We start from the raw sequence: 26,925 nt of genomic DNA, 5'->3' as shown, positions 1-26,925 counted from the left end.
ATTTCACAGCTGCCTCTCTCACGGCCGCGCACACACACACACAAATCCTACAGGTGTTGTGTACATGTTCGCTCCATTTGACTCTGATGTCTTTCTCAGCGAAACCTTGGCATGCAATCAAATGTATAATGATATGCAGATCAAGTGGCGTGTAGTTGGGTGTTTGTGTGTGCATGTCTGTCAGTGCTTGCGCCTCAATGGGCCAATGTGCCTTTGAATTAAAAGTACAGCTCAATAGGCTCGAGCAGCAATGGTAATTTGTATAATTGAAAGAGTGCAAAATGCGTGGGTGGAAATAACTGATTGAAGGGCTATGAAAGAACAGTTAAAATTTAAATAATTTTTTTTTTGAAGCACCTTGTAACCTTCTTATGAAAAGTGCTATAAGGCTTATAAATATTTGTATGATCTATTTTCACACGGAAAGCCAGAGGTCAACATATGTTGTCAACGAAAGCTTCTCAAAGGCATATAACTTTTAAATTGCTCCGAAGATTTTGAATATTCTACATTCATGTATGTTACAATTTGTAATGTGTATCATTAAAAAAAGATTGACGCATATCTATCTATCTATCTATCTATCTATCTATCTATCTATCTATCTATCTATCTATCTATCTATCTATCTATCTATCTATCTAAGGGAGTGTCAGGGGACAGGAGCTAAAACAAAGCGTCTCAGGTAGAGGGAATACAGTCATGCTGTACTGGACAGTTTGAAAAATGGATGCGTTTCTTGACCATTAAAGCATGTAAACCCATTCTGGTCGTAGCCCAAAATAAAATGATGAACCTAATGCTAGCACTGTACAGATTGTAAAGCCCACTGAGGCAATGTGATTGTGATTTTGGGCTATATAAATAAAATTGATTTGATTTGATTAAAATTTAGCATAATGTGTCTCCTTTAATATGATGATACCACTCACATAAGAATGGCCCAACACCTTCATAACCTTGACATCACATCTGTCATAAACATGAAGGATACTTTATGAATGTCCACGATTGCTGTCATCAAGTGTCATTTTTGTCAGTAATTAAATTTCTATTAAGGTGAGGGTTAATTGACTGAATGAGATTGCCTATATTCATATGGAAGGATAGTATGCACTGAGATTACACTTGCTGTACGTACACGCATAAATCCTACTTGAGTCTACACACAAACACAGCAGAGTGGGACTATTGATGACACAGCTTGTCTGAAGGTGATGGGCTAGTAAGTCGAATGTGTGATCGTTGTGTGTCTGTGTCTGCACGGTGATTTGGTGGGTTAGGTTTGTTATGGCAGCAGCGACAGCAGAAGCTCCCTCATAGGCTGATAAAGCGCTGAGGTCGGTGGTTAGCTAAACTCCCATGGAGATGATACCACTGATTAATTTCCTCCGTCTTCATCCCACCCCCCATCCATAGGTCCACCTTCCTTCCCTTCCCCCAGCCCCTTCAGCCACGGCTGAATATTAAATCAGTCCCCCTTTTTTTAATTTCCAGATAACCACGGTTCATTTTTCTTCAAGTGTCATATAGCCGTGACATGGTGTAGCAGCCTATATATTAGGGATGGCTGATGTGAGTTATTGTTATTGTTATCTTGTTTCCATTCGCTGCCTGTGTGTCCTACTGTACACTACGCATGGCTAAATCATTACCTGCACATGCGGTGCAAATATCGAATAACGCCATTGGTAATTTGCGGTGAAATTTCCTATCTTGACAGTTAGACATGCTCGTGCCCAATAGTCTCTGTTTGTACCATAAATATTGCCCGCAGCATTTTGTGTAGTGTTTGTTTCCTGCTAGTTAATAGTGATGTTTGAGTGTATATGACTGTTTGTGTGTACATGTTGGCCAGGGAGAAGAAGCAGAGAGGTGAATCTATACGGCTGCAGTGTGTTTCCTCATGATTTGGATTTTTGCTGCCAAGCTGTACCACTTATAGGCCAATGTTTAAAAGGTAACAGACACACAGAGAAAAAACACACAAGCAGTCCCGAGAGCGACCCTGCAGTTTGTACAACACATATATACATACATACCTTAATATAACATTTGGTGTGTGCAGCCACACCAAACACACAGACAGACACACACCGCGGGTGTCATCACTCAATGTCCCAGCCACAAATGAAATCTCATTCTCTCTAACAATTTGAGTAGCCCAGTCTGAAATATCTCTCTGCCTTCTGCCTCCCTACCCCCATACTTACTTGAGGTCTTCACTAAATCACACCCTATTTTTCTGCTCGCACTTTACTCCATCCTTTATTCAAAACACATGCTGACAGAAATCTTCACACACACATTTTTTTTATTTGTCAGCGTGATTAAATATTCATTAACCCCTTTGTATTTGCACATAAGTTAACATGTTGCCACCCCACAACTAGGCTTTGTCTTCCGTTAAGACATGTAACAACAAACAACAACAACAGCTGCTCTCGGCTTCTAGCTTTCTCCTTTCTTGCATTGTTGTGCCTTCCCATCATCATATTACTCCACATCACCTGCTTGCATAGCCTGGAACCTCGCCCAGGAAACTGGGGAAGTGGGAAGTGATTTGGAAAAATGAGGGCAATAAAAAAAAAAACAAAGGGATGAATGGGGAGATGTGATATAAGGTAATATGCTAACCCAATCAGCAGGCTGCTGTTTGCCGACAGTATAATCAACATATCGGCCTAATGTCATTACGGCTATATGAGAAATAATATTGCGTGAAATGATATTGCGTCGCGCGTGCATGATCGCGTGGTGCACACATGAGCGAGCGCACGTGTCCAGACGTATGTATCACCTACCAGTTTCCTGACACAGACAGGCCTCCACACGCTCATGGTGACACAAAGATACACTGCATGAATTACTCTAGTTATTCCTGCATAAAGACTTTAAAGAAAGGAAGAAAGATGAGGAGATTCCACTTGTTCAGGACGATTAACTGACTTGATGATTGATATTGATTAAATTAAAGAAGTGGTATTATTTTACCCCTCTGACAATTCATTTCATTTGTTTTAAGCTACAGTTTTAAGAAGTTAAACTAGATTTACTTGAGAGGGTTATTGGCTAGATCAGTTAAAATCGATATTTATCACTTTACACGCGCGCACGCACGCACACACTCACACACACACGCCCACACACTCACACACACACATCTGCATATTCGCATACACAGATAGACTGCCCACTGGCTCCGACACAAGAGGATATTAGTTAGTGTGTGGCTTCCATATCCTGAATGCATAAGGTCGCTGATGGCCTCTATTGACGGACACTGGCGTGAAGCCATCACTCAAGTTATGGAGCTTTAATTGGAGACAGCATAAAACGATAAACCAAGAAACATGCATGGCTGAACAGCCCAATGTAAACCATTAATCATAGAACAGGCAAAGACAAGTGGCCGCCACATACTGTACACGCACACACACACACACACACAGACACGCACAGACACACGCAAGAGGGTGCACACGGCTGCAAAAGCACACATCTGCTGCCCTTGCACCACACACCTTGCATTTGTGTGCATATTTGCACACACACGCACCCACACATGCGTGGCAGAGACAAGTGTCCCAGTCACATATTCTCATGATAGATGACCCATTTAACTTTGATTTCTGAGAGAAATGAGCTCGCCAGCGATACAGGGTTACCACACACACGCACACTCACACACTCACTCATTCATAACACACACACACACATAATATACATGGGCTAAATATATGAACTCACCGTGTACATTTTGTCTATATGTAAATAACAGCTTGCATTATTTTGTGGACACATGTATTCATGCCCTCTCTGCACACCTCACACACACACACGTGCGCACACACACACACGCACAGTGCCACTTATTTGCACGAGAAGGGTTATAATGTGGGGATGATTTGTGATGTAAGCAATCAGAAGTGAGGTAATTCATCAGTAGCTGTGTCTAACGCACATCTCCTCTGGTCATAAATACAAATCTGCGCACGCACGCACGCACGCACGCACACACACACACACACACACACACACACACACACATTCACCTGCTTGTAAAATCTGCACGATTCCATGGAGGAGAGAATAAATCAGACATGCAAAAAGTTGGCATGAAGGCAAAACCGTTAATAACGCAAACCCACATAAATGTGCTCCCACACACATCACACCCTCTGCAGATACTTGGAATAAAAGAAAAAAAAAAACCCTGACAGACACATGATATGTTTTAGGAAAGTTGGATTGTGTGTAGCCGTCTTCACATCTGTAAAGCCTGGGAAACAAGCCACTGGTGTTGTCAATATGAGTTAGTCTAAAATGTTTGTTATGAACACAGTTTGTACAATGTTTCTTTAATCTTTTTATATAAATAAATCTGGCTTGACTTGACTTTGTTTTATTACTTGACTACTGTATATTATGAAAAGTAACTTTCAAATATGCGGCTCAGCGCTGCTGTCTCATCCAGCACTCACACAGGGTTGGAAAAAATATGAAACAGGAGATAAAAGAAAGGCCTGAAAATGATTAAGAGACGAGACTGTATTACCTGTACATTGCACCTATGGCAATATGTGGGTGAAAAAAAGCCATGAAAATGTTCAATAAAAACAGGGAAATCCGAGGAAAGACAGGGGACTAGGAAATATAGAGTTTGTTTATTACGCAGCAATTGGAGTTGATACAGATGTCACTGATTTAGGGGCGGCTGTGAGGAACTTCTTGAACAGATGAATTCTCACATTAAAAAGGAAAGATGAGAAGTGGCTGCTGCTCCGACTGGAGCTGGAAGGTTATTTTTCCAATTGGAAGCGAGTAGAGGGACTAAGAAAACTCAAGGTCTCAGTGTCAATAGGTTAAACAACTCATGGAACCAGAGCAGGAGAAAACAGAAAGTACAAGCATTTATATTCTGTTCTGTCTGTAGCGTTTTCCTAATGTTTTTGTACAGAAAGTGTGGCTGCTGCCAAAAACAGAAGCCTTTTTTCTTCCAGCTTTAGTCCCAAGAGCAATTAATTTTTGCAAAGTGATAATGTTGTAGTCCAGTGTATTTCTCATTTGGTCCTTGATTGCAAACGCCCCACAACGCACTGCACCCCGCCACAGCCACTGTCCGGTGAGATATGAGACAGTGTTGATATTTAGACAGATGGATGGCGCATTAGAAGGATAAAAACCCTTCCAAACACACACAAACACGTACAGCACGTGCACACACACGTTCCGTACAGCGGTTGCAGCCCCTCAGCGCTCCTCTGTCCTCACATGCTTGGTTTCCCCATCTAATTGCTGCCATTCGTCAGTGTGTGTGTGTGTGCGTATATAACAAGTGCCCCTGTACTTTGTGTTTTTTTTATTTTGTGCTTCTTCCGTGATTCTGTCACTGCGCATTTACAAACAACTGTGGTGAAGAGAGAGAAAGTAACAGATGATCAGACAGACAGGTAAGACTGGGAAGAGAGAGAAAGACAGGAAGACGCAGAGAAACACACACACACGCACACACACACACACACACACACACACACACACACACACTCTCTCACAGAACTGTCACAGTGCCATAGGGCATACTAAAACTGTCAGCATTTAAACCTGCTGGCTTGTACTCTGGCTTGCCAAGTGGAATTAGTCTCACATAATATGCCAGCCTCTTTATCGAAAAACAACAAACACCTACTTTGGTTATACTACATAAATACAATAGTTTAAACACAGTCATAATCCGTCGCACCTGTTACGAAAAAAAAGTCTGTGTTTGTTACTTTCAGCCACTCTTCCCGCAGTGAAGACGTTAGGGATGTGATTATGCAGATGCAGAAGCTGTTAAAAATCAGCAAAAGAGATGTGTGTTAAATAAAAAAAAAAAAACCACACCCTTGATCATTGGTGCAGAATCTTCCAAATAATTCTTCAGCATGGAGCAAATCAAAAACTCTAAGTGCATAAAACAAGTTAATTGCAACTTAACTTGACTTGCATCTGATGCTGACATGTAAACAAGTGATTGCTCTCTTTTGGGCAATCATGAAAATGTGACTGTGCTGATGAGTAAACCTGTTTACGTGCCGTGTGGCCGGCTGGTGTGTGTGTGTGTGTGTGTGTGTGTCCCCGCAAAATTACGTTTATATGATAGTGTGTCTGCGTGTGTTTAATAAGAAGGTCCACATTATTACTTTTTTTTTTTCTTCACGTGTGCCCGCGTGCACCTACGTGTGTGTGTGCGTGAGTGTGTTCAACATGATAATTTGTCAGTTTATGTTGTGAGGGGGGCTAAACAGATAAGCAATCCACAGCTCAATCCTTCATCCTGCTCTGATTATAAATCAGCTGGAGCTCTCAGAAGCAATCAGCAAGAGCAATCTGCAGCCGGCACAGACACCTTATCAATCAGAGGGCACCATCACACTGTCACACACGCACGCACATAAACCAGCCGAACACACACTCGCATGTTTGTCCTGCACCCACAGACGGGGCTCACACAAAAGCGCACACACCCGTAGACACAAAGACAGGTATGCCGCAATTGTAATTCTGCATCACCGCCCTGCAGCCTCTTTCCTCCTTTTAAAACTTCCTTCTCTTTTCTCGCTTTCTTTTTTTTTTTTTTTTTGTCTTGTGAAACAGGATCACAGAGTTGCAACAAGAGTTTCATCCAGCGAGCTGCCTGGCGGCCACGGAACTGTGCCAAGCGAGACACATCACTCCTAATTACAGTCTGATATTAATAACAGAGAAAAATATTAATCTTGGAGGTAAACACTAAGCCGCTTAAAGGAAAATTGCAAATAAATCAGATTATCTTATAGGAATATCCTCCGAATGGGCCGAGGGGGTAATGAGAAACCTGGGCCCAACCTCTCCCTCCTTCCCTTCTTCTCTCTGTCATTTCCCACTCCCCACTCTCCTGCGGGATTGAAAAAGGTGTGACTGTGTGTGTTCGTGTCTGGGTGTGTGTTTGTGAGCACATCTGTGTATTTATAAAACTGAAGTCCCACCCCACCTCCACATCCCCTCCCACCACCACTTTCAGCATCACCTCCCTCCATCTCTCTCTCTCTCTCTCTCTCTCTCTCTCTCTCTCTCTCTCTCTCTCTTTGCTGCTGTATTCATTTTTCACCTCCAATTTTATTTTTTCATCAGTCGGGGGGGGGCGCCGCCGAGCAGATTCAATTAGGTTCTATGATTGGGCCGCTGGCATTCAGCGGGGTCATGGAAAGGTTAAAGAATTCAGTGGCACAAACATGATTATGGCTCTGTAGCATTTGATCAGAAGTAAGGTTTGTCACGGCAAAGTGGAGCCCCCTCTGTTTCTTGCACTGGGACCACCGGTTCGGCCCGAGTGTGATGTGAGAGCTGTTCCACGTGTTGGTTCAGTTGATTCTTCCACCGAATGGTAATTACATGCTGAGGATGCTGGTTATAGAGCAGGTGTAAAGAGGCGTACGGAGATATATGCACGAGCGCATGTGTGCGCACAGGTGTGGCATGCTGCTACAACAGCAAGCATGAAAACACACTAACATAAAGGCAGAGATACACTATTCTCTCTCTTTCCTTCTCTCACACACACACACGCAAGCACACACACGCACACACACACGCACACACATTCAGAGAGTAGCAGAGTAATAAAGCCCACCCTTGCAGTGAAATTAAAGCTAGTCAATGACACTGCGTGCTGAGTACACACTAAATCATTTTTATACCCAGATGAAATAGCCAACATAATACCAGCTCTGCACATGTATCCAATATCACCTGGAGACTATGAAAAAAAGCTAACAAAAAAACCCAACAACTAATCAAATATCATATTGGATGTGTCAGACTCATGTCAGAACAAGAGATTAATACTAAATATAGGAAATATGGTACAATAACAGTGTGAGATCTTTTTATATTCAAAATGACCAGGCAGCAGAGAGCACATTATGAGATATTGGATTGATAAACAGGCTGCGATGCTGTTGTTCGGTGAGTATAATAGAACAATAACGTTGCTCCTGGGTTAGCAAAGATTGCATTATGATTTTAATGTGTTTTACAGACACAAGCCCTTCACTGAGAGGAAATTATGTCAATAAATAAGCAGCCTTACATTCTAAAACAAAGAGAATCATAGTCAATGAAAAAAAAGAAAACGTGCAAATATAGGATGGGGTATGGTTGTGTGCACACGAATACGCACATCATCCTGACACATTGAGAAACGCAATGTACTGTACTGACGTTTATTCAAACAAAAGTGATATCTGAGCATATGTATGTTTTAAAATATGAATCCCAAAAATTTAAATACAGGGAGCTCTTGTGTGAATTCTTTGATTATCAATATCTAAGAGCGACACTTCACCAATGAACCTGTATCCACATGTGCACACACATATTTCTTTCCACTTACACCTGCATCTGCTCACGAGCAGATTCATTTCGACAGTGTGTGTCAATCATCTCATTTCGGGGGTGACTGTCAATCATCTCCTTCCCTCAAATCACCAGAAGCCATAGCCATCAGGGAGCTTTCCCATCTGCCACTATCTGCCACTTCAGGTGTGGAACAGCAGCCAGACGCAGCCAGTCAATAGAGCTGTTTGGCACTCCAGTCCCTTGCTGCGGCCCTAATTGCCGGTGCAACACTAAAATATGTCCTACACTCCCCAATTCTTGTGAACCCCCGTCCGCAAACTAAGCAATCCCCATTCCATACTCAAGATGGGTATTTACATGGCCCACACCGCGGAGAGCAAACAAGCTCATTTAAAAGTTCACATGCTAATGTGTGACATTTAATCCAAACTTTACACGGGGAAAAGGACACGCAACAATAGATTTTGATTCCTTTCCTGTCCGTGAATCTCATCATCTTTCGCCTTCCATATTTATGAGCTGAAAAGGCGGGACACCTTAGAGGGGAGGGAAGGGAAGCGACCGGGAGTTTACTATTTGGAAATTGGGCTGGTTAGTGATATTTGCGCTCCACAGTCTCCTTCTTTGTTGATATTGTTTATATGCAAAAATGACTGCCAAATGGCACAAATCCACTGAATACTGCAGTTGTTAAGCAGATCACTTCACAAGTATGTAGTATTTCATCATTACATTATCATCAATTTACTGCTTTTCTTTTGCTTTTAATGTCTGCAAGCTTCGGATTTTTCGCTGTCGAGTTTCAGTTTCACCAGCTGCACGACAACTGTCTGCAGTATCAGCTGCAGCTAATTAATGCAGTTAATTTCATGAGCTGGCCGAACCACAAAGTGAAAGCCTTAACAGTTGTCTGGTAAATGTGCTATGAAAGGCAGCGTCTGCGTGCGCGGCCAAAGACAATTTCCTAGAGATACACCACTCTGTATCATTTTCATACTTCAGAAGTGTGGAAAGAATGGAGAGTGGAAAAACGGAAAAGTCAGCCAAAAGGGCTGCGGTTGGGAGGGGTGGCTGGGTCTGTGTGTGTGTGTGTGTGTGTATTTATTTGTCTCCAGCTGCATTTTTGGTTTCACCGGCAGACACATAGGCACATGCACCACATATTTTGTTCCCATGCAGATTTATGTTTAATCTAGATTTTATTTGTAGGTGTTGACTATGAGGAATTATTTTGATTTTGAAACCTTCACTCCTGGGTCACTCCCATGATCATGCGCTGTATTTACTGTGGTTGCATGTTTAATTTGATCATTTATTTCCCCCTTGGATGTGGGTGAAGAAGATAAGATCATACTGCACTGACCCCCATGGGGAAACTAGGCCTTATGAGGCCAGATGAGACCAGGTGATGAATTTTCATTGCATTTATAATTTTTTTTTTTTTTTTTTTTTTCCAGGCTGTGGAGTCAATTTGCAAGCTAAGGGTAAGGACACACATGAATGCATTGAATGTTTTTTCCTTGTCTTTTTTGTCTCATTCATCTGGTGAGATTCTGACAGCCCCCTGTCGCTCCACCTGCTTCCTGCTGACCTTCCAACCTCGGAGAGACAGAGTGACTGTGACGGGAAACGGCTCAGTAGTATTTGAAGAATGACAACGCAATAATCCCTATATAACCTACTTCGAAGCTTAGTTAAGATGCATGGTGATTACATTTCATACACTGTATGCGTCTGTCACGATTTAGGGCATCTGAGGTTCAAAAAGAGACAGTGTGAAACAAGACTAAATGGAAGTTGGTCAAATGAACAGAATGAAAATAAAGACAAGATGGACCGACAGTGTGAGATTTGTGTCAAAGAAAAAGGTTTGTGATGCACAAATACACAGGTTCTGTCTCTCTCTCTCTCTCTCTCTCCATCTCTTTTACACACACACACACACACACACACACACACACACACACACACACACACACACACACACACACACACACACACACTCTCTCATGCACCCACACAGATCGACCAGGACAGGCCAGGGATGAGCACACCCCATCTGATCTGTGGCCCGTTCATTCATTAGACCCGTGCTCTCCCCTATTGATTTCAGCTTAAATAATGAGAAAGCTTATCCAAAAATCTTTAGCATTTGGGCTCCAACTTAAGGAAATCGATGGGGCCATTTCCCATTTTGAACAGCACATACGCAGGGGTTTTATGTACGGTGAACGGGACAAATCCCGATGCTGATAAATCAATAGGCCTTTTTGTCGATGGACAGGCATGCTTGCACACACACATACATGCATACATGGACACACATGGCTGATAAATGGTATTTTTGAGGCAATTAAAGTGAGCTGTAAACATATGAAGGCCAATCAATTGGTCAGTGAGGTCTATTATCAAGGCTTTAACACTGATTTAGAAGGGGCTTTAAGGAGCCATCGGCTTTAAGTGTGGCACAGTCACTTATGCAGATCAGCGGCAGCTAGAGACCTGCACAGATCAGTGGTGCAACGGGCTAAGCTGCTCCCACAGTAAGATAGTATGCATGTCACCGGTACAGAGCCCCGGAGGAAAAATAGGGGACTTGTAATTGTTGACAGTGCTGATGACTACAGATTTATCCATCAATTGATTAGCTGTCAACTATTGAATTAATAAGCAACTATTTTGATAATCAAGAAATCAGTTTGTATATCTTTATTTAGAAAAAAAGTGAAAAAAATAAATAAATGTCAAGGTTCTTAAATATGAAAATGTTCTGGTTTCTTCTCTTTAACTCCTCTACAACAGTTAACTGAATATCTTTGGATTGTGGATAAATCTAGACATTTGAGGACATCATTTGGGGCTTCAGGTGACACTGATTTTTCACAATTTTCTGATACTTTATAGACAAAACACCTGATCGACAATGAAAATTATGATAGTTGCAGCTCTGCACATGACAAATGAAAGGAAAATGTGCTTCTCAGGGGCTTAATAATCACATTTTTGTTTGTTGGCTCATTTTAGACATAAAAGTTTGATCTTGACCAAAAATAGTCAATATCGTAGCTAAACACCCATGAATTATATTTTTGCTGTTTATCAAATCTGCGCAAACAAACGCCATGATCAGGAATGGCCTCCCATATTAGCCCCCTCTTGGCCATAGGCATTGTTGAAGAATTGTATCACACACTCTCTCCATAATTCATACAAAAAAAATGCAGTTTGCATCTTGGTGAAATAAGCAGAGGGGTTGGGGAGGAGCTGCGTGGTGGACAATTCTATTTTAGCAGGGGTAGACAAGCTTGTTAGGAGGAAAACGAATACATCAGTGCTGTCCACCCTCCAGGCTTTCCCCCCTGCTGCTTCCACTTTGCTAAAGGTGAGACACATGCGTTAGCAAAGCTAACCTACAGACAACATTTCCCTGAGGTAATTGGTTCCGCATTAATATTCATTTGATTCTGTATTCAGCGGCTACGACAAGCCTCTCTGCTTTGATGCTCTGTGCCTATGTCTCCTCGCCCACCACACAATGTTAACCCCACTTTTTCCTGCTATCTGAAATACCACCGTGATATAAAGCTCAACGAAAACCTTTCTCCCGTCTTAGTGTGTTACTTTTGTCTCTGGTTTCTCTCATTTTGACTTGTGCGACGCACCCTGTTCTTTTCATTGCGCTGCTTCAGTCCGGTTGATCTGGCGCGTGTGCATGTGTGTTGCTGAGGCATGACATTTCAATTGTGCATCCAATCAAATTGGCAGAGAGGCAGCAAGGAAGGTTGGGGAGTGATGAGGGGTGCGGGGGTGTTCTGAGGGTTGCAGACCAACCGTTACCATGGTGAACCACTTCTGTCAAAACCACCAAGGTCACAACTGCTGACCTGCAGTGTTATGGGACTCCTGAATAGCATACAGTATATGGACACGAGGATTTCTCTTTCTTTCTTTGCTTCGTTGTTCTTTTCTTTTCTTTACACAAGTCCCCTCCTTGCTTTCTGTTTTGCTTCTCTCCTTTCTTATTCTTCCTTTCTGTCTTTTTCTCATCTGCCTCTTTTTCTGTTTTCATGTCCCTATCTGTGTAACCACACCTCCTTCATTTGCCTCTTCCTTTCTTCCATATTTAAAATTGACTAATTGTGCCATTACGGGACCTGTGGTGTTGCTGAATCCATTATGTATGGCCTGCGCTGGCAGTGAGTCTGAACACGGCCTGTTTTGAGTCATTATAATTCAGTTTGCTAACACACAGCCATTGTGCGAGAGCGGGGTTAGGGGAGATGGTATGATAAAATATTGAGGGCGAGCAAGGCAGCTGCAGATGCTAGCTGTCATGTGTGAGCGAATGAATGTTATGACAAGCATGTTTAAACATTCATGCGGGGAGGAGAGTTTAGGAGGGCTTTTCATTAACACCAATATGTCTTCGTCTCCCCAGTGCAGACACTGCTGGTGTAAGCATGACAACAACAGGGAGGAGAGGAATTAACATCCTGAGAGGGAACTGTCACCGACACACGCATAAAGAGAGGTAGAAACACTCACACAAACGTAAACATTTTATATCGGCTGAGCACTCTTCGCTGCCTCACATCTAACATGAAAAGTGCTAAGTGAAATTGACATTCTACTTTCAAACTCTTACAGACAGCTAAACAACTTTCTCTTGTTTACCAGAACAGCCATGTGAAAGTGTAACATTGCGTTCTGAGCTGATCAAATAGCTCACAGAAGAACTGAGCAACACATTCAAATGGAAAGAGTGCAATGGGTGCTCACATCTAACTACAACAATCACACAATAGAAATGATTTTTCAAAGGAAGAATGGAGATGTGGGAGGTTTCTAGGCCAAACTTACATCACCCACCACGCTGTTAGGTTGTCAGGAGATTTGACCTGGTAGCAACAGTGCAATCTCTTGACAGTTCCTGGAGACTAGAGAGAAGAAAAGCTATTTGTGGCATTTGTTGAGAGAGGAGCATTGGCCAATGTGTTTACATAACCTCGACGCAGCTAAGCGCGGAGACACTTTAACAGGTCGGGGGTTGAAATAACAGCGCTGTGGTAAATGGGTGAACACTGTGTCCTTGCAGAAAAGGTTCATGTTCTTTTAATCTCTTACCTAGGCCTGTCAACATATCCGAGGTATGTCTATCTGTAGCTTTTGGTATAAAGCACATGCACAGCAAAGTGGTGTAGAAACAAAGCTCAACATAATTATGATGTTACTGAGGCATGTTATTATGGAAGAGGTATACACATTTAGCTCACTAAAACTCTATCAAATGGAGTGCAAAATCAATACCTATGCTGATGATCTCATGAAGTCAAATCAAGGCAAAGGAGAAAAAAGAAGCATCAACTTTTCTCAACATAAGTGGCTTTGACTTACAAGATGTGTTTGCATAACATGAGCTTAGGATAATGTCATAAATGGCTTTAAATGCTGCAAGGTGCATTAAAAATATGCACAGTCATCAGCTTTACCTACACCTTGATGCAAACATTTTGAATTAATCTAGTTTCCATTGGTCAAGCAATTCCATTTTGATATTCAAATTTGGCGTGTGTGCGTGCCAGCGCATGTTCGTGCGAGACTGATCTAATCAGTCTTAAATCAGTTAATAAGCCAAGGACACAGAGGCGATGACTCAGCTGATGTGAGCATTAAGCTAATATTAGCATCTCACCCTCCGTTCAAGACCCGCAGCGCACAGAGAGGCATCCAGTGTTTGGTCTTCCCATTACAGAAGTGCAAGCTTTGGACGTCAGGTTAGCTCACCGCGGTGAATTCCATTAGCACATTAGCAAATGTGCCATGACCTAGTGCTAATGTTGGAAGCGGCATTAAATACCATATTCTTTTTTCTTTTTGCGTGTCAAGTTTGAGGTAGCCCTTAAACTCTTCTAAAAAAGAAAACCAAGGGCAATCCACATAAATGAGTTAGTAAGTGTTTTACCCAGAATATATTGTTGCTCCAGGATCATCATTTTAACTTAACAAAATATACCATATTCTTGTATTATTTATTTTTAATTTGACAATAACTACCCTTATTATTTCCTGTATATTTAAGTTTTATGTCAAAGTTAGGTTAGGGTTAGGTAACAACAATAATTGGTTAGGTTTAGGCAACAAAGATACTTGATTAGATTAAGACATGTAGCTGACAGATGGTTGTATGTCTTGAGATGAGAAAAAATCTCAGTTTTTAGAGATACTTGTCTCTAATGCACAACTCACCTCAAAAAATCCTGACACTGTGTTTTAATTGAAGCCCTCCCACTGTCAGCCATACAGACCGTATGAGGGCTACTCTGTCAAAACTAATTTTCAGTTACATACTCCACACGATAAACTGCATGCCGAATGTTGCAAACACAGGCGTACACACGTGCATGAATACTGGTACATATAAACATTCACTCAAGCGCGCACACAGAAACTTAAACTGGCTATTAATTAAAAGCCAAAACATGCAGCTCACTCGGGGAGGGGGGCGGCTTGTGACACCACAAATGTGGGAGACTTCCTGTTAGACATAAATCTGTTGTATTCTCTCTCTCTCTCTCTCTCTCTCTCTCTCTCTCTCTCTCTCTCTCTCTCTCTCTCTCTTCGCTCTCTCTCTCTCTCTCTCTCTCTCTCTATCTCTCTCTCTCTCTCTCTCTCTCTCTCTCTCTCTCTTCTCTCTCTCTCTCTCTCTCTCTCTCTGTCTCTCTCTCTTTCCTAGGCACAACAAAGACAGTCTTGTCCGGGTGTATCCCTCCCCTCTCTCCCCTCGCCATTCATTAGAAGCACAAGAAGTCGTGGTCAAGTTCAAAGAAAAATCATACATTCTCCCTCCTTCAGTCAGCCATTCATTCCCTCTGTCTTTTTCTTTTCCATGTTGCTCTCGCGTTTACTCACTCTCTCCCTCCCTCTTCACTCGCTGTCCCTTTCCAAGTCTCTCTCCCACTCCTCTCTAAACACCGTCTCCTCCACATGGCCCGGATAATGAGTGGCGAAGCTAAACGAGAGGAAACACGGCTCACTATTAGGATGGGAACGCTGACTGAAGGTTTTAAATAAACGGAGAGAACTTGAGGCCAAATTGTATTTCCAAGGACATAAACTAATGGAGCAGGCAGACATTCTCTTGAACAAATACACACTCTGTTTAAACTACCATAATAGTTGTAAAAATATACATGTCCATGTGGATCTAACTGAGGGAGAAGCTGGCGGAAGGCAGCAGGAATGCATATGTCCTCACATATGCATGTGGAAAAACAACAAACACTCTGAATGAATGAATTCAATACCGCTTATTTCCTCGGTGTGAAAAGCCTATTACCTCGCATTCAAAAGCAGAACAATAAGGACACAAAAAACATAAATGCTTGTCTACGTCATTGAGAACTAATTAGGCAAATGTGTTTTCTTAAGTGTCTCTGATATGCTCTCAGGCATATAAATCCACACCCACGTACAAACACAAAGAGGAGCCCTGCCTGCCTCACTCTATGAGGTTAATTGGGTTATCTAGGCTGATTAGCATAACTAATTAGGATGCTTGTTAACAGATAAGTATTATTTATTCAATTAGCGCTCTGGGTGTATGTTAGAAGCTGTGCATGTGTACAGATCCCCTTCATCACTGGCACAAGTTCAAATGGAAGATGAAGCAAAGCTAAGTAGGCATGAAGTGAGACCTGTGGGTGTGTGTGTGTGTTCACTCCATCATCTATCTATTCGGCATACACAGATGCTCACCATCAGGTGCCAGACACCCCCCAGACACACACTCACACACACACACACACACTCACACATGCACGCGCCAAGCTTGCCATATTGCCGCTCTTAAATCCCTAATCATCATCATTAGGCTTCTGTTTAGCATAATTAGCATTGTTAACCAGATGAGCTGAGTCGAGTCAGGCTGTGCCAGTCACAGCAACTGACATATGTCACCCTCCCGGCACCTTTCCAGGCTGTTGAAGAGGATACTTGTCTCCATCAGGTGGGTTTATGGCACATTTGCATGTTTTCACTGATTGCTGATGGATAACGCAGCAGCCGATGTAGCTGGCACATTCTGACACAATGTGTGCAGAAAAGAAAAATGTCCAAAGGGCTGATTCCTTTTTTTTTGAGGGCAAACGGCTTGTAAAGTGACACAGCTCTTGCAGTTATATCAGTTAATGGAACAATACTGAGCTCATTTCACCAATTTATTCATTAATGTTTGCAAATGCAGGCGCTGCCTTTTGTTTGTGATGCTTAACATGCGCTTCAAGCCGACAGCAAACACGAAAAAAGCAAATCAACAGCACTCCTCTGGTCTTCAGCTCACAAGTGAAAACTCACAAACACACTCCAACACTCACAAATAACCAGAAAGGGAAAATGAAAGAGAGAGAAAGAGAGCGGGAGCGCTACATTTACTGAAATTAAACATTTTCTCATCAGCCTGAGGGTGCAGCAGGCCCACTAATGTATTATTCATCCCCACTTCACAAAGGAACATTAATCAATTATGAAGATATGAGGATCTTAAAGTATAGAGGAGAGACGAAGAGCGGCCCGTTCGTATTAATATGCGGCCGCAATCGTGTGCCCCCACCCCTCCCCCCACCCTCTTGCTCCTCAAATCAATATTTTGCAGATTAATTTGGAGCGGTTGTGGCGAGATGGCAGGATGGAAGGAAAGGGGGGGGGGTGTGTGGAGGCGAAGGAGAGTAGAGTGTCTGAGGTCTAAATTAAGGTGAAGTGTTTTGTTGGGCTGCTTTTTTTTTTTTTTTTTTTACAAAAATACTCAGTAATGTGGATGCATGTGTGTAAACACGTTGTCTCCTGCTGTAAGTAAAGATACTAAAACAGCTCAATTAAGAAGAGTGAATTGTACGAAATGTGACTCGAAGTTCAAAAGTTCAAACATGTCAATTATGTTATTAATTGAATGAGTTGAGTCATGAAGGAGGGGCATGATGCAGGTGTGATATTGTGACCTGAGATCATAAGTATCTTACCCTGGTTTAACACATCTTAGATTTGAACCATCATTTCATATGGAAATGTAAAATGAGGACACATTTTGAAGTATAAATCTGTACACTAATATCAGTATGACATTTTTTAGTTGCAGCTAAGTTCACACATTGTTTTCCATCATTGAGTAGTCTGGTTAGATACAATAAGATCTACTTTGTACATTAATATTCTCACCTCAGAACTCAAAAGAGCAGCCTTCTCAGCCCACTTTTTAGCAGCTTCAGCATGGGCCCTTCTCTCCTCCTCCATTCCCCTCTTCCACTCCTCCTCCCTCTTCTCCTCCTCCTCCTCTCTCTGTTGTCGCTCGTGACTTCTCCTCTCCTCTGCTCTTTGACGCTCCTTTTCATACTGCAGTCTCCGTTCGTCATCTCTTTGCCTCCATTCCTCCTCCTTTCTCCTCAGCTCCTCCTGAAGCTCCCTCGCTCTCGCGCTCAGCTTGGAGAGCTATGGTCAGAAAGGATTAACAGAAAGGGGGGGGGGGGATGTGCAGGCAGTTACGTCTCTGAACTCTGTGAAACAAACGAGGTAGCAGTCACTTAATCTGGAAACTTATCTGAAACATCAAGAGGCCCATTACAACACTGCATCCTGTAAGGGAGGGAGGCTAAAAAAAGAAGTTTGAATTGACTGATTGGCAGCTAGCAAGCAGCATTCATGTTTATATCATCAGCTATTTTTACATCTACAGAATCTGTTGTGGGTGAAGATGTGTGCAAATAAGAATCCCAACTCATCAGTGTCAGAGAGCACTCATTAAACTTTAGTTAGCAGTTATTTGACTGTTAACAACAATGAAACACTTTATGTAACATTTATTAAGCATTTGTAAAGGTTTAGATAAATCAGCTGCCACCTTATAATGGCTATCTAAATGATCTACATGAAGTACACAGTTTTAATTAACCATTTAAAGTGTATAAAACATCAGTTGCAACTTTGCAATAACAAGTTGCTTAACAAATGGTTTGGAAACATTTCATTGTTTGTCAACAGCGAAATAACCATTAACTTAAGTTAATTTAACTATAAATCATAAATTAGTATTTCTTTACTGATGGTTATTATAAAATGTTACTGTTGAGTGTTACTAACGATTTGACATTTCATAAAACATTTTATTATGTAACCACTCGTTTTGAAACTGAAGTCCGTGTCTTAAAGCCCTTTTCATGTTTCAGATGTCTATGAACTTCTCCCATGGTTTAATTTTAAATGTTAAAAGATTAGAGATTAGAGAAAAGTCCAACAGATTTGTGTATCAGAACTTTGTTTCTGCCTCTATCCTCTCTAATTATTCTTCTCATGACCCCCTAACATAAATCTTATGACCATTTGGAGGGGTCACAACCCTTTGGTTGGCAAACTCCTGAAATAAACTGCCTAACTGTACAGTAAAGAGTAGTTAAACATGGCTCCACCTAACACAGCATTATCAAGGTTAAAGATTGATTTGATTTCTTTCTTAAAAATTCTTCAGATGTCACAATAATATAGTTATTGTGAATTATTTTGTCCTCAACATTCTTGTAGTGAAAATCTTATACCACGGAAGCCCTATAACACACTCCTGCATCAGTTTTAACATTTTAAGAATGTTAAATATTAATAAATCAGTCATATGTGACATTTTACAGAAAAATGAGTACTTTCATTTTCATACTTTTAGTAGATTTTGCTGGAAATACAGTACTTTTACTTAAGTGGGATTTTAGATGTGGGCTGGAGTATTTTTAAATTGTACATCTCTGCCCACCTGAGCACATGAGTCGGCCCCCTCTTGTTGCAGCAGCTCGATGTTAGCTTGCAGTCTGGTGATGCAGATGTCTCTCTCAGCGATCTCCTTCATGCTGTCTTTCTGGATCCGCTGCAGACAAGAGAGCTCGCTCTGCAGGTGCACCAGCCGCTCACTACTCTCCAGCACCTGTGTGGCAGTCTGGGCCATGGCGGGGTTTAAATGGTAAAGATTCTTTTTAAAGGAGGAAATGTAGCTGATTACTTAATCACATTTGTCATGCAACGATCTAATCTGCTTTTTTTTTCTGTTAAATGTGAATTAACTTATATCAAAATAAAGGCTGTCATCTACCATTAGTTTAATTCGTCTAAATGTTTATATTCAGTCCTGCTCAAGTACAACAGCAATCTTTGTCTTATCATAATTTTTTGTGGCGATATAGGACTGTACAGAGGACACACAGTGGAATGCATAACACATAACACGATACAATAATAATAATGCTGTAGGTTATATAAAGGGAACTGAAACCATGTTAGTAAATCATGTTTAATTACAGATGAAAAACATTCTGCACTGGCAAATTCAAAGGAATCAAATGTATGCATGTATTGTTTCCATTGTTAAGGATATACAGTTGTTTTAATTGGGCCTCTTGTCTTCTGGGCTTCAAATTCTGGGAAATTATTCAGTTCATACAGAGACATTTCTATTACTCACAAATACAGCTGAATTTCTGTGGCAATCATCTCTAGCATATGTGTGTGTGTGTGTGTGTGTGTGTGTGTGTGTGTGTGTGTGTGTGTGTGTGTGTGTGTGTGTGTGTCTGTGTGTGTGTGTGTGTGTGTGTGTGTGTGTGCCTGTGCCAGCAGATCCATCCATGCATCTGCACTGCAGGCGTACCAGTTAAACAGAAACACACAAGCAGGATGAAAAAATATATCAACATTTGTTGAAATGTGATTAGCAGAACAAGCTCCAGTTACTCTACTTGTTTCTCTAAGGCTCTGTAATCACACAAACCACTAATTAGCAGCAGTGCAAATGAGTCAACTTGCAAGCAGCATAAACAAACAGTAACCAGCCAACACACACATAAACAACCAACAAGCCTGGGTTTACCACAAGCACAAATCAATGTCTGTGTGTGTGTGTGTGTGTGTGTGCGTGCGTGTGCATTTCTGCAAGCCTGTGTGTGTTTACGTGTGTCTTAACCGTAAGCCACAGAAGACAGTAAAACAGCAGTGGGTATAATTTAGTGACACCCTGTAAGGAGGTGTGGGAAGGCCGTAAAAAACTCTCCCTTTTAATCCCGGCCGGCGACGCCATGTTTGTTACCCAGGGCTCTGCGATATGCTGGTAATTCATCACACACGCCTCGGCTTCCTGTTAAACCTGGCTGCACATGGAGCGCTTCTAGCACAGCTGCCAAACCAATATCGTAAAAAAAAAAGACTTCTCCACCTTTCAGACAGGCTTCTAAACAATAACAAGCATGCTGCAAAATAAGAAAAAAAAATCACCTTAACAAGTCATTTAATTGTGTAGGACTGTGGTGAAAGATTCACTTTCCTCCTTTGCATTGCATGTCTGGACGGCACATATTGATGCCATCTTTATTGTGTGATTCTGTAGTTAATCTTTTGTAAATAAGCTCAAATCAGGAAGAGTGGATCTGTTTACCTTTTGTTTTTCCTGGAGATTCTCTCTTAGCTCCAGCTCCAGATCAGAGATGACCGTGTCCTTGGTTTGCAGCTGGATTTTCAGCTCCGCTAACTCAGCTGCAATCTGGACCAAGGGACCAGTACTAACAGGATGAAAAGGCAGATAAGGATGAAACAGACGAAAGATGACAAAGAGTTGGAGAAAAATATCGACACACACGTTTTTGTTGTTTCGTGTACTGAAAGAAAACACTATAAAAACTGCGGATATGTTCACTGGTAGAGGGGTATGTGTATTGAATATGTTATAAATGTGATCTTAATTACAGAGGTGAAAGCCTAATCAGCATCATATGACCTCAATATGGTAAATGTTTATGAAAAAATACAATGAACAATTAACACAGCATACGGCGATGTAATTACACTGGTATTAAATATGGCAGACATGTTACACATCATAAATTGAACCTTGGATGAACCTTGATGGTTAATCAACGTCTTTAATTATTTATTTCAATGCTTTCTAACATAACAAAGGAAATAAATAAGCAATCCACCATGTGAGCATGTGGTGTGTATACAATTTAATATGATTCAGAAAGAGAACCTAATTCAAAAGCAGCAAAGAGATGCTGAGCCTGGTGAATTTTTTGCTAGGTGACAGCAACTGGAGCTGATATGCGCGTGTGTGTGTGTGTGTGCGTGTGTGTGTGTGTGTGTTTCCCAGCGGTGAAAAAACGTTAACTCTGCCCAGACACCTTTCTGAGTCACCAGTGACAGCTGTCACACACCCAAGATGGAAGGAGAAAAAAGAAGGAGGAAAAAAACAGATCACACGGTACTGTGCGGTAGTCTTCGCAAACACACACACACACACGCATACCACACACACACACAATTTCATATTTACCAGCAGCCTCGTGAGATGAGTTATTCTGATGAAACTTTGCGCAGATTAAAAATGTTAAACTCACATTTGATCAAGCGTGTCTACACGTTCGCACCAAGCAGGGAAGGAAAGGCAAGATTTGACAAAAGTGACATGTGAGTGGATAGAGAGCGCTGAGAGTTAAATCTTTCACTTCAGGAGGAAAAAAAAACAAACTTTTCAGTCAAATGGAGTAAAAGCCACAGAGGAGTGTGTAAAAAAAAAAAAAAAAAAAACGACTTTAGATTATAGTTGGTTTCTGTCTCTAGAAGAGAACGGGAGAGTGCGTGTGTGCCGCTGTGCTACTAATTCACTTTCTATTCCACTCTAGCTACAATGCTCCTTTGTTGTGAATTATCACTTTTTTATCACTTTGCTGAGCATTTCACTAAGAAAATGCTTTTAAAAAAAGAATGTATAAAAAGAGTGTGTACTCTGAAGCATGAACAGAAGCTCCTATATATATAGAAATAAGTAGATAAAGGCAATCTTTCCTCAAAGATACACACCAATTTCAACTCTCAACTTTTACAAAGAACAAAACCTGCATTATAATGTCATTTTTCATATTATTTTGGGGCCTTTTAGAAGTAGAGGGAAAGCTCTGTGTATTTATTGGCATTTTCCAAACTTATTTCCTTGTCAGTTCAGTGGAAAAAACACTTAAATTATGCCAAACACGAGGACGGAGTCTGTGGGAACAAGTTGAAAATGGAAAAGAGGATTTTGAATGAAAAGTAACTGCAGCCAATTTCATCCCTATTTTCACCTGCACAGTAGAGGTGGAGGTGAGTTTAGAGTGCTGTGTGTATGTGAGTGTATATGCATATGTGCACTACAGAGAGCGGCATGATAAGGAACATCATTTTTGTTAAGGCCAAGTATTCTTTTTTAAAACCACAAACACATCAAGTTAATATATCGAAGACAAATATAAAAAAAATAGAAGAAGAAAATGTGCATAGTTAAATGTACATAATGTTCTTTTCCCTGCACTATTAAGGGATGAAACTGGTTTTAATACCACAGGTGGAATTTCATTTTTGTGTTGGGGTTTTTTTTTTGCTTCTTTTGGAAAAATAAACACAAACACATTCTGACCTGCAACAAGTCAAAATGCAAATACACTCAAGTCATTAAAAGTGTGCCCTTATGTGCATCATGTGCACATTAGGTCGAGATTATGCACGTAACAAATGAGGCCATGCGATTTACCATATTGTTTCATACGATACAGTAGTTGTGCAAAACAAATGACACAATGTCGAACCAACAGATGAACAGGGAATTCCTATTTAGAGCCATAAGTGTTGTTATGATTACTGTGTGGACAGCGAGAGAGGGCAGGGTGACTGAATATGACTGAGGAGTGTGTGTGCACGTGTGTGTGTGTGTGTGTGTGTGTGTGTGTGTGTGTGTGTATCACCGCGAGTGTGTGTGATATTAAAGCAGGTTCTCAATATCTCAAGCTGTCACTCAGGCCTATTAGGCAAGGCTAACAAAATTAGTCATGAATATGCAGTAATAACATGCAAATTGCCACCCCCTTCCCCCTGTGTCTATGCGCGCGCGCGTGTGTGTGTGTGTGTGTGTGTGTGTGTGTGTGTGTGTGTGTGTGTGTGTTGTGTGTGTGTGAGAGAGAGAGCATGTAGCATGTGTGTTTGCCCTCAGGGCTATAGACATTGGCTCTGTAAACCCAATTCTTTCTACATCATTACAGCAACAAGACATAATTCATAAGACAAATATAAACATGCATGTAGCCTGGCATACACTCACACGCACACACAGCACACGGGTCCCCCTGCGCTGCCCTCTTCACATGCCAGGGCTAATGCACTGCAGGTTGCTGTTAACCATTTTAGTGTTGAGGAAAGACTTTTAGGGTTTCCAGTGCCACATTTTATGCTTAAACACACACGTCTGTGTGTGTGTGCGTACACAAGCATGCAGATCGTCTGTTGCGTCTGTGTCCCCAGGGTGATGTTTGACACAGCCTGGGTGCTGCCACAGCAATTAACCTCCCTGTTAATGAGAAGAGCTCTGTCAAGCAGCCAGATGGCACCGCCTGGCACGCTGCCACACACACACACACACACACACACTCTCACACGTAGACATGAACATATACACATTTATACACATGCACACACAATCCTGTTTCCCCCTGCTCTACACCTAACTGTTGCTGGTTGTCAGTGCCCCTCACCCCTCCCTCTTCACTTCTCCCCTGCACTGTCTATCCATCCTTCCCCTCCTCCCTCCCTCCCTCACTCTACCCTTCCCTCCCTCCATCTCTGGCAGCTGCTTATCCATGTCGCAGCACTGCAGATGTCACAACTCACCAGCTGGGAGAACAGCAGGGGAGGAGAAGAGACGAGAGAGAAGATTTGAGAGGAGAGGAGGAGTTGGTTGCATCTCCATATTTGACAGAGCGGCAACCGACTGGATGAAGATTCATAGATTTGTGCATGATTGATTGATTGATTTAGTCATTAGTTGTGTTAGGATTTGCAACTTTTATTACAGACTCAAGGAAATGTTTCCACTGTCAGTTTTATCATTATGAATGTTATATATACTTATCTACTTCTGAGCGAGCATGTGTACCGCACATGTCCTGCGCTGTGTGTGTTAATGAGCCTGGCACTTGGCCGGGGCACGGCCCGCTGTGTATGCCTGTCTGCATGTCCACACAGCAGCCCACCAAGCCCGCGTATTGATCAGTTAGCTTGGCCTAATAGGAGAAGAGGAGCCTGACCTGGGAAAGTCAATATGGAGAAAAAGAGACATATCCTCCTGCCGTCCTGAGAGACAAGTGGGAGAGGGAGGGAGGGAGCGAAAGAAAAGAGAGTGGGGAGAGATGGAGACCGGGATAGGAAACAATGTGCATCTACTACTGTCCTTGCGAAGAAGAAAATTGGAAAGGGAAGACTCAAGAGACTGTCAGAAAAACAGCTGGACAATAGAAAAACAAGCAAAGCCATGAGGAAAATAATAATGTTACAATAATGAACCTCCAGTCTCCTAAGCCTAAATATCTTATTACTTTTGTTAACAAAGAAAAGTTGGGCGTTTTGAATTAGAGCAGTTACACTGAGGGATACTGCCGGAGTGTAAAATAAGTTAAGTTCCTACATTTCCCAAATGAGAATCAGGATATTCTGTCAGAGCTTCTTTTTCCTTTTTTTTTTTTTTTACCTAACTAACTTTCAGCATTTGACTGCTCTTGGCAAAGGAAAACAGCACTCGAGTTAACTCAAGTGTAAAAAAAAAAAAACTCTGCAGGAGATTATACCAAGGGAAAATAATTAAAAAATTGGAGGGAGATGGAAAATAAAAAAACTGACACCCACTCACACATCAATACATCGATAGATCAATGTGCATGTGTGTGAGTGTGAGTGTGTGTGTTCCGTGTGCCGTTTCCCCGCAGAAATATATAAATAAATCTGTAGATAAACAAAAAACCAGAGGAAATGGAAAAGTAGATAAAAGACTTAGGTTTCACCATGAACACGCACACACTTAAACACACACGCACACACCTGGCTGAGTGATGCTACCCTGGAGGGTGGCTTCAATCTGATGTGTTTAATGTTGACGCTGGTGGCAAGAAACACACACACTCACCCGCTGTTTCAACCTGCCTGTCATTTCATTTCATGAGACCTGATTTACTCATTTCATTTATTTTTTTTATTATTATATGTGCAGCCATTTAAAACGCTCAAGGTGTGATGCAAATCCCCGCGCCTCTGACAGCCAGTGTGCTGACTGAGGATCCATCACGCCCTTCAGTGCCTTTCGCAGGAACGGCAGAGAAACCCTGTACAGCCATACACTCAATTGTGCCACATTGTGCCAGACCACCGATTCCTGCCTCGCAGGGTGCTTTAATTGGCTGCAATGCGGGCTGTCAAACTACTGACTAGTTATTTGAGACCATATTTGGATGTGTTCTTAGTGACAGCTTCTGAAAAAAAAAAAAAAAACATTGACTGTAATATTATCCCTGTGTCTGTAAATCAGTGGATTCAATGGAATCACAGAAAGAAATTCAGTGTCAACTTCTAGGAGGTAGTATCTCAAAGAAATGTATTACTTTATATATATCGTCAGCGAAAGATGTCAATGTAAAGTTGACATAAAGACATGATATAAAAGCGCAAGGCCATCAGGTCAATGTGATTTCAGTCTTTTCAATAGTTTTCACTGACAAAAACACTGTGGGCCCGATCCTTCCGCATTATATCACACCTCTCATTGCTGCTCAAGGCCCTCACTATACATACCACAGCTACGTGTATTCAAAACTATCAGCAGGTAACTTTCGCTTCAGCAAGGGATGTAGATTGCCAAAAGTCATTTTCATATCAAACCCCTTTCCTGGTCGAGTGAGTTCAGGTGCCAGGCTACCCATGCAAAAATCTGGAACAGGTACATGCAGTATGTATGAGCATAAAGATTTAGACTCAGAAAATGCGTCTTCATTAGTTCTGTCAAAATGTGTGAAACTTGAATAAAAAATGTGTCTTTCCAGAAAGGTCTTAAGTAAAGAGAGAACAAGTCTTAGGGGCCTCGGAGCGCTGCATGGTGGGAAATATCATATAGGGATTCGCATATCGCCGTGGGGACAGTGGTGTTGCAGTGACTCCCTGAGGAGCTCAATCTCCCTGAGGAGAGACAGAGTCCCCGAGGCCAACTCTGTTACCTTTCTCTACACTTGGGTACCTGTGCATGTGTGTGAGTGGTCGGTTCATGAAGGTATTATGCAGAAGTTATTAGAGGAGTAAACTTTCCCTGCTATGCTGATAAGAAGAGACACTGAGTAATTGATAGTGATTAGGAGTCAGCCACAGATGACAACAACAGGCCCCAGTTACTGATTGTATATGGGCGGGCGATATATTTAACATGTTAGACACTGGTTACGACAATCTATCAGTGATGGAGAAAAAGTCAAGTACTGTGTAATATAAGTAAGTCAATCAGAGTTGGGCATGGTGAGGAGTCTATAGAAGGCTGCGGATAACTTTTATATAATGGTATCAAAAACGTCCAAGAATTTGATTACAGCAGATGGAAAACTTGAACGGTGACATACCATAGGTCAAAGCAGGTATAGCAGCCACAGTCAACAGCAAGGAGATGGAGAGGGAGAAAATTCCCCAGAC

General features: G+C 41.7%; 1 protein-coding gene across 9 annotated transcripts in view; it reads right to left on the bottom strand.

Annotated features, from left to right (window-relative positions):
• Positions 1–26,925, bottom strand: part of LOC115570329 (trichohyalin-like) — a 101,934-nt gene that overhangs the window by 56,937 nt on the left and 18,072 nt on the right. For all 9 annotated transcript variants that reach the window (XM_030398817.1, XM_030398818.1, XM_030398816.1 and 6 more), the window contains 3 exons: positions 20,837–20,960; positions 19,172–19,351; positions 17,593–17,862 (listed from right to left, as the gene is read on the bottom strand). In XM_030398817.1, coding sequence (XP_030254677.1) covers positions 17,593–17,862; positions 19,172–19,351; positions 20,837–20,960 — 574 coding nt within the window. The remainder of the gene's footprint in view (positions 1–17,592; positions 17,863–19,171; positions 19,352–20,836; positions 20,961–26,925) is intronic.

Source organism: Sparus aurata, chromosome 19 (genome assembly GCF_900880675.1).
Source record: "Sparus aurata chromosome 19, fSpaAur1.1, whole genome shotgun sequence".
Taxonomy (NCBI): Eukaryota; Metazoa; Chordata; class Actinopteri; order Spariformes; family Sparidae; genus Sparus; species Sparus aurata.
The sequence above is the reverse complement of the archived record's forward strand: the minus strand, read 5'-3'. Positions and strand labels throughout refer to the sequence as shown.